General features: G+C 61.3%; 2 protein-coding genes and 1 non-coding gene across 5 annotated transcripts; 2 read left to right on the top strand and 1 right to left on the bottom strand.

The window, feature by feature from the left end:
* Nucleotides 1-293: 293 nt before the first annotated feature.
* TRMT2A (tRNA methyltransferase 2 homolog A) lies at nucleotides 294-4,714 on the bottom strand. 2 transcript variants are annotated; one of them, XM_012535257.3, is made up of 12 exons: nucleotides 4,374-4,712; nucleotides 3,692-4,257; nucleotides 3,389-3,497; nucleotides 2,964-3,145; nucleotides 2,671-2,785; nucleotides 2,464-2,579; nucleotides 2,276-2,387; nucleotides 1,714-1,836; nucleotides 1,456-1,531; nucleotides 1,069-1,185; nucleotides 837-933; nucleotides 294-748 (listed from the first exon to the last, which is right to left on the bottom strand). In XM_012535257.3, the coding sequence occupies exons 1-12, from the start codon at nucleotides 4,395-4,397 to the stop codon at nucleotides 517-519; spliced, it is 1,869 nt and encodes a 622-aa protein (XP_012390711.2). In that variant the 5' UTR covers nucleotides 4,398-4,712; the 3' UTR covers nucleotides 294-516. The 2 variants fall into 2 exon arrangements, with proteins under 2 accessions (XP_012390711.2, XP_049554188.1); XM_049698231.1 differs by lacking the exon at nucleotides 1,069-1,185 and having other exon boundaries at nucleotides 4,374-4,714.
* Nucleotides 4,715-4,774: 60 nt separating this feature from the next.
* RANBP1 (RAN binding protein 1) lies at nucleotides 4,775-11,003 on the top strand. 2 transcript variants are annotated; one of them, XM_004275989.2, is made up of 6 exons: nucleotides 4,775-5,076; nucleotides 6,142-6,278; nucleotides 7,788-7,945; nucleotides 9,279-9,407; nucleotides 10,067-10,132; nucleotides 10,591-11,003. In XM_004275989.2, the coding sequence occupies exons 1-6, from the start codon at nucleotides 5,062-5,064 to the stop codon at nucleotides 10,704-10,706; spliced, it is 621 nt and encodes a 206-aa protein (XP_004276037.1). In that variant the 5' UTR covers nucleotides 4,775-5,061; the 3' UTR covers nucleotides 10,707-11,003. The 2 variants fall into 2 exon arrangements, with proteins under 2 accessions (XP_004276037.1, XP_033295418.1); XM_033439527.2 differs by lacking the exon at nucleotides 4,775-5,076 and adding an exon at nucleotides 5,083-5,543.
* On the top strand, nucleotides 10,175-10,300 carry LOC117203758 (small nucleolar RNA SNORA77). The gene has a single exon (XR_004486657.1). It is a non-coding gene; the product is annotated as a small nucleolar RNA SNORA77 (small nucleolar RNA).
* Nucleotides 11,004-12,453: the final 1,450 nt, after the last annotated feature.

Raw genomic sequence — 12,453 nt, 5'->3', positions numbered from 1 at the left:
TGTCCCTTTGGGGATGGGACTGCAATGAGGGTGGGGAAGGGCAGTAGGGCAGCATCTCGTTCTGTGCTCCCCACACCATGTGTACAGTTGGCCCTTGGCCACAAGGCCTGTGTCTCTTGTCAGACAGCAGGCTCTCTGCTGGGACACCGGGACTTTTGGCCACGCGAAGAGCTGGGAGAACTGTTCCAACTGGGCCAGTTCTTATGAGCGCTCCTGGCCCTGCCCCGTTGCACCTGTGGTGAGAGTAGAGGAGAGTCCCTGTGTGCCAGGCTCTTGAGTTCTTATCACAAACATTGGTAGTTCAGCACTTGTTTATTCCAGCCCTTGCGGCCCATTTTGGGGGTGAGGGGAGAGCAGGCCACAGGAGCCCACGGGGATAGGGGTCTTGTACCCTCTGTGGCTACTGCCTGAGTATGCCAGGCCGGGCAGGGCAAGGACTTGGGGAGCCCCAGGATTCTGCCCATGATGCAGTCGGGGTGCTGTTCTGGAAAGGCTGGTTTCTGCTGCCCCAGAGAACTAAGAAGCAGGGGAGGCCCTGGTTTCTGGTGGGGTGTCACCTGGGGGCCCTGGTGGGGGCTGGACAGGAGGATCCTGGGGCTCTAGGGCCCCCATGCCATTGGGGTGCTCCACTCTCTCAAACAGGATGAGCATCTCACAGTGTGGGGTCTGCGGGAACAGGTCCACGGCAACAGCCTTAACTGGCCGGAACGGACTGCCCTTCACCCGGTTCGACGGGGCCCTGCAGAGGCTATATAGGAGGGAGTGCCATGGTCAACTGCGTGGGTACAGCAGGGTCTCCTGGGGTGAGGCCCCATCCACCCATGCCCCACACTCACTCCACAAAGTTGCCCATGGCTGCTCGGGGGTTGCAGGAGACATATAGGAGTCGCTTGAGGTTCTCAGCTCTGCGGACAGCCAGGATCACTTTGGAATCTGGGGAGGCACAGACCCCTCAAGGGAGAGTCCCCAATGGCTCCCCCTCAAGGAGCGGACAGGGGCCCGAGACCAGGCAGCCTAGTGGGCCACCCTCTGCCTCCCCACACCACCCCTCAGGTGGACACCACTCACGTAGACCGGCGCGGGGTGGGTCCAGGATGGCCATGAGCTGCTGGGATGCCAGTCTGCTCACCAGTGCAGGCACCAGGTCCTCGGCCCTCCCGCAATGGAACTCAACGTTGCTCAACTCTGGAGGTGACAGAGCAGCGGCCCTGCCATGAGGCCCGGGACACCCCCCAGAGATCTGCCCGGCCATGTCCAGAAGCCCCCAGAAGACACCTCAAGAAAACCCTTCCCTGCGGGGCAGCCCCAGGCATCGTGGGCACACAATAGGTCCGCACAGTAGGGGCCCTTTCTGCCCCCACCCCGTGAGCCCTAGGAGCCACTGGGTGGGTCCCAGGTGCCCTGTGGAGGGACACACAGGGCCTGCCACCCACTGCGAGGCCCGCTGGCTCTCACCGTTGTCCAGGGCATTCACCCGGGCGTCCTCCACAGCCTCCTGGCACAGCTCGATCCCCACGACTCTCTTTACCTTCTGGAGCAAAAACAGGGCAGACTGATGACACCCCTCCCCACCCCTGGATCTTCTGGGGGGCAGCGGAAGAGGACCTGCAACAGTCTGAGGTTATCTTAGGGGGGTCATGACAGACAGGACGGGTGATGACACAAGGGTGGGGTGGGGGAGAGCATGCTCTTGACCGGGGTAGGAGGGCTCACCCGGGCCAGAGCCAGGCCGATGGTGCCGGTGCCGCAGCACACGTCCAGCACCGTGCTCCCTGCGTCCAGCTGGGCCCAGTCCTGGATGAGCGTGTAGAGCACCTCAGCTGCGGGGGTGTTCACCTGGGCGTGGGTTACACATCAGAGCAGCCTATCCGCTGCCCACCAGCCCCCCAGTGTCTGCATCCCCAGGCGCTTGTGCTCTTGATTGCCCCCCCACCCCGACTCCCTTCTCCACCTCTAACTGCCTGAGGGCCCCAGGGCCCCTCCGTCCACACCCTGTCTCTCGGCCCAAGAAAGCAACTCAATGCTACCCCCCTCCCACCTCCTCGAAAGCTGGACCCATGGGACCCCTGCAGCAGCTGATACCAGACCCCACCAGTGCCAGAGCCTGGTGTCGTGCCCACAAGCCACCCTCCCACAGGGTGGTCACCAGGGTCTAGCGAGTGGCCACGGTTAGTAGCCCTTCTTCCAGGTGGCCGACCTCACAGCCCTGGCAGCTCCCTGCCTGGATGCTCTCCCCTCTCTGCTGCACCAGCCCGGAGCCCAGGGATCTGGTCACCTGGAAGAAGGCGTGAGGGGAAATCCGGAAGGTCAGCCCCAGCAGGTCCTCGCGGATGCACTCGTCCCCGGCCACGTGCTCCAGAGGCAGGCCCTCTTGGCTGGGGGTCTTTCTGTGGGCGGGAAGGTGGGTCTATTGGTGTCACCAGTCCTCGGAGAAACCCGCCCAGCCCCACCTGGACTACCTACCGCTGTCCCTCCTCCACGAAGTAGAGGCAAGTCACCCCACTGGTCTTGCCTGACCCCTCCATGAAGTGCTGTGCCAAAGAAGCCTTCAGCCCCTCCAGCTCCTCAGGGCTCAGATTCTGGAGCAGGCAGTAGAAAAAGCCCATGAGACTGTGTCGAAGTCTGCTCTGGCCCAGACACCCCTCCCCCAGCAAGCCACCCGCTTGAGACCTGCGGGTGGAAGTAGGCAATGGCCATGGCTTGGCCACGGCGGCTGATGCGCACGGTCAGCTGCTTCCAGTGACCCGAGTATGTCTCCGGGTCATACGCCGAGTAGGGAGTGGACCTGTGGGAGCCACAGATGGCCCTGAGTCCCTGACATCTGCCGACCAAGATAGGGTGAGCAGTGTCCCTGCTCTCTCCTCCAGCCACACCCACCAGACCCCCCAGATAGGACCCAAGTCTTCTGCTCCCAGACTGCCTCGGGATGTCCCGAAGCCACCAGCCCAGCCACGTGTCCTCACCGGATGAACTCCTGGAAAGCCTTCACCACCTGCTTGGTGGCCCCAGGGATATGCACGGTGTCGAAGGGGGCTGCCACAGCACACGTCCCGCCCTTGTACTTGCCAAGCCGGCAGCCGACTGTGTTGTCTTCCCCATCCACCCCAACACCAACAAGAAACTCACATTTGTTCCGATACTCGGTCTGCAAGGAGAGAAGGAAACAGAGATGCCCACCCTTACCCCAGCGGTCCAGCACTCGTGCACGGAGGGTGCACAGCAAAAGACAGCAATGACCAAGGCCCTGGTTCCCCCGCAGGCCCTGGCAGCCCAGGGCAAAAGGCTGACAACTAACAAGCACTTGATGAGAACCATAAGCAGAAGCGCAGCAGAAAGAGAGATGGAAGAGCCAGGAAGGAGGAGCTTCTGTGAGATCAGAGGCCCTGACCTGCTGAGGTGATGGCCGGACCCCCTCCAGTGGGCAGCAGGCCTTGTTGTGTTTGTGCCTCTGTAAAAGCAGCCAAGGGAGCAGGGCGCGGTTGGTGCTCCCGATTTCCCTGCGGGGCAAAGGAGGGGCAGAGGTCAGGCTCCAATTGCCCAAGCACCTGGGCCCCTTTTTGGGACCTCACTGTCCCGACCGGTAACACAGGGTTTTTACTGGTTGGCTCCCCAAAGGGGTATCTGAGCAGGCTGAGCGCACAGGGAGCCGCCGATGGGCGCTCTGCCCAGGAGTGCCTGCACCCACACTCACTTGGCAAGCTTCTGCAGCACCTGCTCACACTCCAACCGCTTCCGTTCAAGCTGCTCCGCGTAGGGCATCGTCCAAAGAGGAGTCACCACATCAGCAATGCACGTGGCAGGGGTGGTAGGCGGCTCCCCTTGGTCCTCCCGCTGCCTCTTCCGGGCCAAGGGGTCAGCCTTGGGCCTGGCGAGGCGCACGCTGAGCGGCCGGCCCTTCCACAGGGCGCCGTGCAGCACACACAGGGCTTTGTCGCGCTCGGCGGCGCTGCGAAAGGTCACGAAGGCGCAGGGAGGCTGCCCGAACAGCTTCGTCTTGTGGGGCTGCAGCCCGAAGCGGCCCAGGAAGCGCCGGACGTCGCTAAAGCTGGCGTGGCGCGGCACGTTCTGAAGCTCCAGCTTGAAGATCTCCGAGGTGAAGAGGCCAGCCCGGATGTAGCCGTAGGGCCCCGGCTGAGCACCCGGTCCCGCGGCCCCGGCCCCCGTGGCCTGCTCCTCCCCCTGATGGGGGCCCGGGGCCGCGGGGCTGCCCGGCGTGCTGGGGCCGTCCTGGACGGGGCCCCCCACGCACGCCCGGCCCTGCGTGGAGACAGCAGACAGGCGGGCTGGCTGGGGCCCGCGCGCTCCGAGCCTCTCCCTCCCCGTCCCATGTCACCACCCGCCCCCGGCTCCGCCAGGGTCTCCCTTCACCGTACTTCGCCGTCGAGCTCGTCACCCATCGTCCGCTCCGTCCGCCTCCTCGTCCGGGGCCTGGCACACGGGCGGCGAGCGGAGAGCAGCTGCGACTCGGGGAGGCCGGCCCTGCTCCGGCCCGGGCAGGGGCGGGACTCGTACCCTCTGCGCTCAGGTCCGGGTCCCGGGCACGGGCTGCGTAGCCAGCCAGGCAGGGTCCCGCGCCCGCCGCTCTCCTCGCCTGCCGCTCTCTCGTCAGCCGGCGCGCGCAGCTGAGGCGGCGCGTCTCTATCGTCCCCGCTTCCGGCGACGTCATCGCCACGCGCCGCTAGGACCCCCAGCACTGTCCGCGAGCTCTAGGGGCGCGCGCGGCCGCGGACGGAAGTGCGCGCGAGGGCCGCCGGGAGTGCGCGCTCCCCGGCCTCCGGGCGGGCCGGGCATGCGCTGCGGGCGTTTTGGCGGGAAGCGCGGGGCGGGCTGGACAATGAGAGTGTCCGCCGCCTGAGCCAATAAAGCTGCGCTGGTTTTGAATCGCGGCGCGTTTCCCGCCGCCGGGGTCAGGGGTCGGGGTTCGGGTCGCGGGGCGGAGGGAAGAGAGGGCGGGCGGGAGGTGCCGGCGCCAGACGCGGAGGAAGGAGCTGCGACCAGTCGCCGAGAGGCCGCGGAGCCCGCGACGACCGAGCCAGCCGAGCCGCCGCCGCCGCCGCGCCCATGGCGGCCGCCAAGGTGGGCCGGGCTGGGCGGGCTGGGCCGGGGGCCGGGCGGGCCGGGGCCGCTGCCGGCGGCCACGTGGGAGGCCCGTGCCGCCGCCAACCCCCGCCGGCCAGCGGGCTCAGGCGCGGGGCCGCGTGACCTTGGGGCGGCCGGGCCTCGCTCTCACTCCTGGCCGCCGGGCCGCGGGTAGGCGCAGGCCTCCCGCTCGATCCCCGAGGGCCCCGCACCGAGACGGTCCCCGCCCGCCCGCGGCCCGCGCGAAGCCCCATTCATCCGGTGCTGGTCCCCGAGCCGCCACCGGCCTCCGCTCCCGCGCGGCCCGGCGGGTGGCCTGTGGCGGCGGGGGCCCGGGGGTGGCCGTGCGGCCCGGTGCGATCCGGCCGAGGAGTCGGCGAAGGCCTGCGTTTCTGGGCAGAGCCCGGGAGCTAAGTCTGGGTGTCTTATCCTCCCGAGTTATGGATTGCCAAGCCACGTGCTCCGTGAGACAATCTAAAACATGATCCTTTGTGCTCTATAGTTAGTTCTTTGTACTGGATTAGAATTCTGTAGCTCTTGTGTGAATTCTTTTGAATTTTAAACGTAATTTTCCCAACCTAGGTATAACTGCCGGCAGAAATGTGAGTCCTGTATAAACGCTAGCAGATCCATCACAACTTTTTTTCCTCTTAAGCAAGAACACAGATTTTTCTCAACCAGTAAAAACTCAAAGGGTTGCTTTGTTTTAACGGTAGTGTTTCTTTCTAGGCCCTCTTTTCTCCATCATCGTGTCCTTAGTCTGTGCGTGGCAGTACCAGCATCTGCATCTTGCAGATGAGGAGCCTGGGGCAGTTTCTCCCCGGCACTGGGAGTTTCAGGGTTTAGGGAGACCAGTCAGTCTGTGCAGGTGTGGTTGTTGCATCTGGGGGAGGGTGTCGGAGTCCGGTGTCTCACTGCAGATCCCAGAGAAAAGCTTTGGGTTGAAAGGCTTTTTTAATCCCTTGCTTTGTGGTGAGGCCCTTCCCTAGTGGGGATGATGGCTGTGGCCACTGGTGAGCTCTGGCATGGCCAGTAGGGTCACATCTCCACCCTCCTCCACAGGACACGCACGAGGACCACGACACCTCCACCGAGAATGCCGACGAGTCCAACCATGACCCCCAGTTTGAACCAATAGTTTCTCTTCCTGAGCAAGAAATTAAAACGCTGGAAGAAGATGAAGAGGAGCTTTTTAAAATGTAAGTAAGTTGGTGTTTTTTCAGAAGTAGGCATTTTTAGTATAAGATAGTAACTGGATTTTACGGGTGTCAAGATCTTGGCTTGACCTTTAACCACACGGAGAGTTTTGTGATGGCTACTCCCATGTGGAAATCAAGGCTGTTGTTAGAATCAACTCATTCCTAGGTCCTGGGTGTCCCTGCTGCCCTGAGGCCAGTCCTGGGGAGGGCATGGGCACTCCCAGGTGTCATGTTACCACTGCTCTGTCCACAAGGGACATCTCCCCAAGACCCCTGTCCTTGCCACCCTTGCCTCTAAGACTCTCTCAGACCCCTGCCGCTGGTTGAGCATTGGGTCTTTACTATTATCTTTTTTCCTTAAATGTGGGGGTATTTTGAAGTTTATGAATTTCCAATTCAATACTTTTAGTATACAAAACAATGCCTGGAATTACAAATGAGAGTGGGCGGTGCTATAGTCATTAAAGTTACTCTTTAAAAATCATACTTGATTCTTGGTGCTTTCAACAAGAAGCTACGGTGGCCGTGTCACTTTGAAGCAGTGGTCACAGAAGCCGTGCATCCAGATGTGTGCAACAAAGTGACGGCACCGCGCGGACACGCAGGATCGCAGGAGACGCTAATGTAGCTACAAGTTAGTGGAAATCAGGGGGAAGCAGACTCTCCACCCATTCAAATTCTGTCCAAGATGCCAGGTTATGGTTTGAGTGCTTTGCTGTGGGTCAGGGGAGGGAAGCAGAGGGGATCCCAGCACTGCGACTCCTCCCTCTAAGGCAGGGAGGCTGGAGAGACCAGCCCCTCCCCACCACTTCCAAGGGCCTGGGGAAGGAGAAGCTGTCTGCACCCCTTGAGTCTCAGAGGGTGCTGGGCGGCTCCATAAAGACACTGGTTTTCTGGGTCTCTGATCTGCATAGAAATGCTGCTGCACTTCCTGGCATCCTGAGGGGGGTGGGGCCGTCATGATGGGCCTGGGGCTTCTTGAGGATGCATCTCCCTTGACAGAGTTGAGTTCGGAGAGCAGAGTCTTCCACAGGAAAGGGACCGGCTGAGCTGGGGTCCTGTGGGGAAGCAAAGGGCAGGGCTGCTCTGGACAGGAAGGCAGGCTGTTGGGCCAGAGCCTGGCGGCCTGAGCAGAGGCCTGCAGTCCCGTCTTCCCAGCAGAGGGAAGGCTCCTCGGCTCCTGCCTACTTCCGTGCTGCCCTTGTGGCGCCGGGGACGCCAGGGAGCCCCCCGTCCCATGATTGCAGCCTTGCCCAGGACGTGGTGGGCTCTCTGAGAGGTCAGGTCTTCCTGTTGGAATACGTTGCAACTTCTAGGAATTTTTTTTCTTTTTTTATTGTGAAGTAAAAACCTGGAGTTTGTTGAGCCGCCTCACTCTTTTGTTGATATCTTGACTTGTGGTTCTGGGAGTAAAAAGAAAGGCAAGGGTGTCTCGTGATAACGCGGGCGCAGGCTCATTTGTCCCCTTCCGTGCTTGCCTAACCCCTCGCTCAATGGCTTTCCTCAAAGGCGGGCCAAGCTGTTCCGGTTCGCTTCAGAGAACGACCTCCCGGAGTGGAAGGAGCGGGGCACCGGGGACGTCAAACTGCTGAAGCACAAGGAGAAGGGGACCATCCGCCTCCTCATGCGCAGGGACAAGACCCTCAAGATCTGCGCCAACCACTACAGTAGGTGGCCCCGGGCACAGTGTGGGGCGTCCAGGGAAAGCCACCTGCAGCTTGGCTGGCGAAGGGGTGACAGTAAGATTCCCCCCATTTCAGTCCCTTGGTTATTGGGCTGCTCTGGAGCCACGAGTGTGTGTCTGGAAGCAAAAGTGTCCGGTGGGGCAGGGCCCCTCCTCTGGGCACACAGGTGACCCTGGCAAGAACCAGAGGGAGCAGCCCTGGAGGGTGATGTGGCCAGATGAGCAGGGAGGGCCCTCCTGGCGCCACAGTCCCCCTGGCCTTCACGGGCCAGACTCCATGTCCCTGCCCCATGGTCCTCCCACCCTGCCCAGGCCATCGGCTCTGGCCTGGTCCTTGTCTTCCAACCCAATTTGAGGTGTTTCCCCAGGGGTTTTCCCTGACCCCCTGCTTTTCCCAAAGCCAGGCCAGTCACTGGGTTGTTTGCTGTGAGCTGCAGGTGGGTCCCAGGCCTGGTGCCCTGTAGGAATGCAGGATCACTGGGTGTCTGTGGGCTGGGATGACGTTCTCGGTTTAGAATGTGACGTATTCCTGGGGCTGGGCATGTCCTGTATCTCAGGAGGCTTCTGCCAGGGCCGTGGGGTGAGCGTGGCTCTGGGGTGCTCCTGTTTCTTGGGGAGCTCGTCCCCCTTGAGTCTGTGCGAGGTCTGAGAAGATGGACAGCTGTGCTTATTCCCGGCCGTGGCTCAACCTTCTGTGACGTACGAGCAGGTCACGAGGCCCTCAGTGTCCACTTCTGGTGGCCTCGTTCCCCGTGGTGTCCCTGGACAGTGCAAGGCTGAGAGTGGTTGCCCTGGTCTGACCATGGCCTTCCTGGGTGATCACTCCACTTCCTGGCTTCTGCTCCTCTGCCGCTCCCCACTTTCTGTGGGCCAGGTCCCAGATGGAGTGGCCAAGCATGGACACAGCCATGTGGTGGGTGCCCTTCACTGGAAGGGCTGGGCGCACCAGGCCTTGTGGCCCATGTCTGCGCTGGGTCTGGGGGCTGCTCAGACAGGGGCAGGGCCGTGGTGCTGGGTGTGAGCAACCATGGTGGCATTGGAGGCCTTGGCTGAGTTGGGATTGGAAACCCTCGCTGAGGTGTCCTCGTGGTCAGGGAATGGGCCACCCTGTTCCCAGATTCAGGGCGGTCCTGGTTTTAAGTGAACATAGGATGTTTTCAGAGGTTTGGGTAAAATCCAGACCCCACAGGACTTTGTCTGAGCCTGGTTGGCAAACCCCAAACCAGGCCTGTTTTGCCCCAATTCGGGCCTTCAGGGGTCAGGGTGGGTGGGCCAGCTTGACAGCTGCACCATCCTCATGGGGCTTCTCTCTCCAGTCACGCCAATGATGGAGCTGAAGCCGAACGCAGGCAGTGACCGTGCCTGGGTCTGGAATACCCACGCAGACTTCGCCGACGAGTGCCCCAAGCAGGAGTTGCTGGCCATCCGCTTCCTTAACGCCGAGAGTAAGCAGGCCTGGGCCAGCCTGCCGCTGCTTCTTAACGGTGTAGCGGTTTGGTTGCAGACGCCAGTGCTGTTGCTTTCCTGGGAGAGTTGACGGCAGCTGGGAAGCGTGTGGTGGGGACTGTTCCTGCCCTGCCTGATGGGCCCTCGGGGAAGGGATCTCGGTGCCCTCGAGGTCTTGCCCAGACTCTTGAGTCCATGACAGTGTGGTTCCTTTGCTGAGTTCACAGGGGCCTGTGCTGGCAGTCTGCCCAGGGCCGACCTGTTCTCTCACCATGGCCTGAGTGCCAGCAAGGGCAGTGCCCAGGCAGACCTCTCCCCTGCTGGGACATCTTTCCAGCTCGGGTTGTCAAAAGCAGCACCCAGTGGGCCCTGGGGGGTTGGTTGGGTGCTGGGGCTCAGCACCCCAGTAACTGAACATCCAGTGCTGAGTGGACCTCGCCTCTCCTCTGGGAATGGGGCCTGCAGGAGCAGAGAGCAGAGCGCCTGGCAGGAGCAAGGCTACCCTGCCCTGCCCAGATGGGTGCCAAGTCAGGCAGGGAGGTGGAGGGTTGGGGCAGCCTGGGATAGCCCTTATGAATCTTGGAGTTTCAGACCCACCAGGACACGTACTCCTCACTGCTCAGGGACCTTAAGGGGGTATCTTTTCTCACCTCTGCAGATGCACAGAAATTCAAAACGAAGTTTGAAGAATGCAGGAAAGAGATTGAAGAGAGAGAAAAGAAAGGTGCCAGATGCCCATGGGGTGGCGGGCGCCCGGGGGGGCTCTGCAGACTCACTCTGCACCTGACTGCAGCCCCAGGCGGGTGCTTTTTCTGTCTGCCACAGCAGCATTCCGGGAGGTTGTGACCACTTTGACCTGTTAAGGGCAATGCAGCCACCCCGGTACACGGGTGCTTTCTGAGGGGCAAGCCAGCCACTGGGGCCCTGTGCACGTGCTTTCTGGCCTGGCCTAGCAGCCAAGTCACGACGTCTCCTGGAGTCTCCCAGGGGCTGCAGGGGCTTGGAGAGGTCCTCGTGGTCACCTGCTTACTCAGGGCCCCATGCTGGTCGCCAAGCATCCTGAGTGGGGTCCCAGGCGTGAGCACGTGTTTACCTGGAGGCACACAGGGAAGTGGTCTGTCCGCTGCCACGGGGCTGGGCAGAGCGGTGATTCTTTCTTACTGCGTTTCTGTGTCTTGGCAGGATCTGGCAAAAATGATAGTGCCGAGAAAGTAGCTGAGAAGCTAGAAGCTCTTTCGGTGAAGGAGGGCAAGGAGCCTGAGAACGAGACCAAGGAGGTGGCTGAGGAGGAGCAATGAGTCGGCTCCCGTTGTGTTCTTTCTCCCTGTCTTTTCCCTTTTTCTTTTTTTAAATTTTGCCCTGCACCCTTCTTTTTGGTTTGTTTTTATTCTGTTTTGTTTTTACAAGGGACTTTATATAAAGAACTGACTTCCAACATTCAGGTTGTTTTTTTCTAAGTTTTTGCCGTAATGAAGACGACTTCAGAAAATCCATTACCCAGTCGTGAGAATGTACTGTGCTAACTTTCTTTTCCATAGTGGAAACACTTATTTATAGTCATCAAAATAGCAAATAAACAACACGTTTGAAACTTGCATGGAGGCAGGACCATGTGTGCGTCGGCCCCATCCTGGGACAGTGGGTTCCTGCCCCGTTGGCTGTCACACACGCTCTGCTGTGTGGCCTTTGGGCCGCGGTGCGTCTGAGCTGGTGCTGGTGGGGCAGGTGGCCTGGGGAAGCCAGTGCTGTCCTGGAGACCTAAACAGCCCTGCTTTGCCCCATGGCCAGGAGCAGGGAGGTTTTTTCCTGGCCTTTGGGGGAGAGAGGAAGCCCACCAGGTCCCCTTGGCTGCGGCACAAAGAGACCTAGTGGGTCCCCTGCCTTCGGCTGGGCATCTTTCGTTGGCCCTCAGTCCTGGCAGAGCCACCCGTCCACAGCTCGCACATCTGGCCTGGTGCTGGGTGCAGGCGGGGCTCAGCCCCACAGCCATCCTCGGAGAAGACCTGTCTACATGCTCCTGGCCCTCCGTCTGGGTGGAGGCTGGGGACATCTGCAGGAGCTTTCAGTAAGGGAGGACTTCAGGGCTGCAAGCGGGTTAGTGCCATTTGGAGTTTGTCCTGTAAGGCAGGTAGGCCTAAGCAGCAGAGAGGTTCTCCAAGCACACGGTCTAATGGCCTGTGTCCCGGGAGACCACCCGGGCTTGGAGGAGCTCCCACAGGGGAGGGGAAGGAGCCTGGCAGGAGCCGACCCTGGAGCACCTATCAGAGGCTTCCATCATGGCCTAGCCCTGGCCTGTCTTCCCTGTGTCCTGTGTCCCATTTAAACCTCACTTCCTTGGCACCTCTGGTGGAGGCACCTCCAAAGGAAGCCAAACTGAAGACCTCGCTGGCCTTGGTCACGTGCTGGCATCCCAAGCCCTCGCTCGCCAGGCACCTGTGGTGGTCCTTGCCTCCCAGGGAGGCCCAGGGAGGGACATGGAAGCTTTTGCACCTCCCCATTTCAGTCGTGATGCTGGTGGAGGTCATGATGCATTGACCGGAAAGGCTGGTGCTGGGCCGTGGTCCTCCAGGGAAGGGTGGTCAGACACCCCTGCCAGCACAGAAGGGACGTGGAACGTCTCTGCTTTGGGCTGTAGTACATGGTGAATTCCACTTGCTGTAAAACGCCAGGCTGACTTCCCTCCTCTTGGGTGAGGAGATGTGTCTCCAAGGGGGGAACCCTGAGCGGGGCGGCCCCTCGGGGTGGCTGGGGCACAGCCATGCTGTGACCAGGCTGCACTGCAAGGTGTGGCAGCCAGGACGATCGGGGACACTGTGGGGGCTCCTCTGAGCCCCCAGCCAGTGTATGTCCAGGTGTACTCCCTGAGGCGAGGGGGTGTGTGATGGGGTGTGTGATGGGGTGGGGGTGGGGCGCGAAATAGCCACTCTGTTCCAGGTCAGTCCCTTGGCCTGCAGCTCAGGCACTCTCTGCTGTGCTCAGGAGAGGACACCTGGGCCATGGCCTCACTGGGTCCGCCCCACCCGGGACCCCTCTGCCCAGGCAGTC

Source organism: Orcinus orca, chromosome 15, assembly GCF_937001465.1.
Source record: "Orcinus orca chromosome 15, mOrcOrc1.1, whole genome shotgun sequence".
Taxonomy (NCBI): domain Eukaryota; kingdom Metazoa; phylum Chordata; class Mammalia; order Artiodactyla; family Delphinidae; genus Orcinus; species Orcinus orca.
Note: the sequence above shows the minus strand (reverse complement) of the source record. Positions and strands in the feature narration are given on the sequence as shown.

Bases quoted from the DNA above. Each gene is read 5' to 3' on its own strand.
- TRMT2A (XM_012535257.3), bottom strand. From the start codon at position 4,397: ATGGGTGACGAGCTCGACGGCGAA. The intron at 2,786-2,963 runs GTGAGGACACGT...TGGCTCCCACAG, and splicing joins GCTTTCCAGGAGTTCATCCG to GTCCACTCCCTACTCGGCGT. The intron at 2,580-2,670 runs GTCTCAAGCGGG...TGCCTGCTCCAG, and splicing joins TTGCCTACTTCCACCCGCAG to AATCTGAGCCCTGAGGAGCT.
- RANBP1 (XM_033439527.2), top strand. From the start codon at position 5,520: ATGGATTGCCAAGCCACGTGCTCC. The intron at 6,279-7,787 runs GTAAGTAAGTTG...CTTTCCTCAAAG, and splicing joins GAAGAGGAGCTTTTTAAAAT to GCGGGCCAAGCTGTTCCGGT. The intron at 9,408-10,066 runs GTAAGCAGGCCT...TCACCTCTGCAG, and splicing joins CCGCTTCCTTAACGCCGAGA to ATGCACAGAAATTCAAAACG.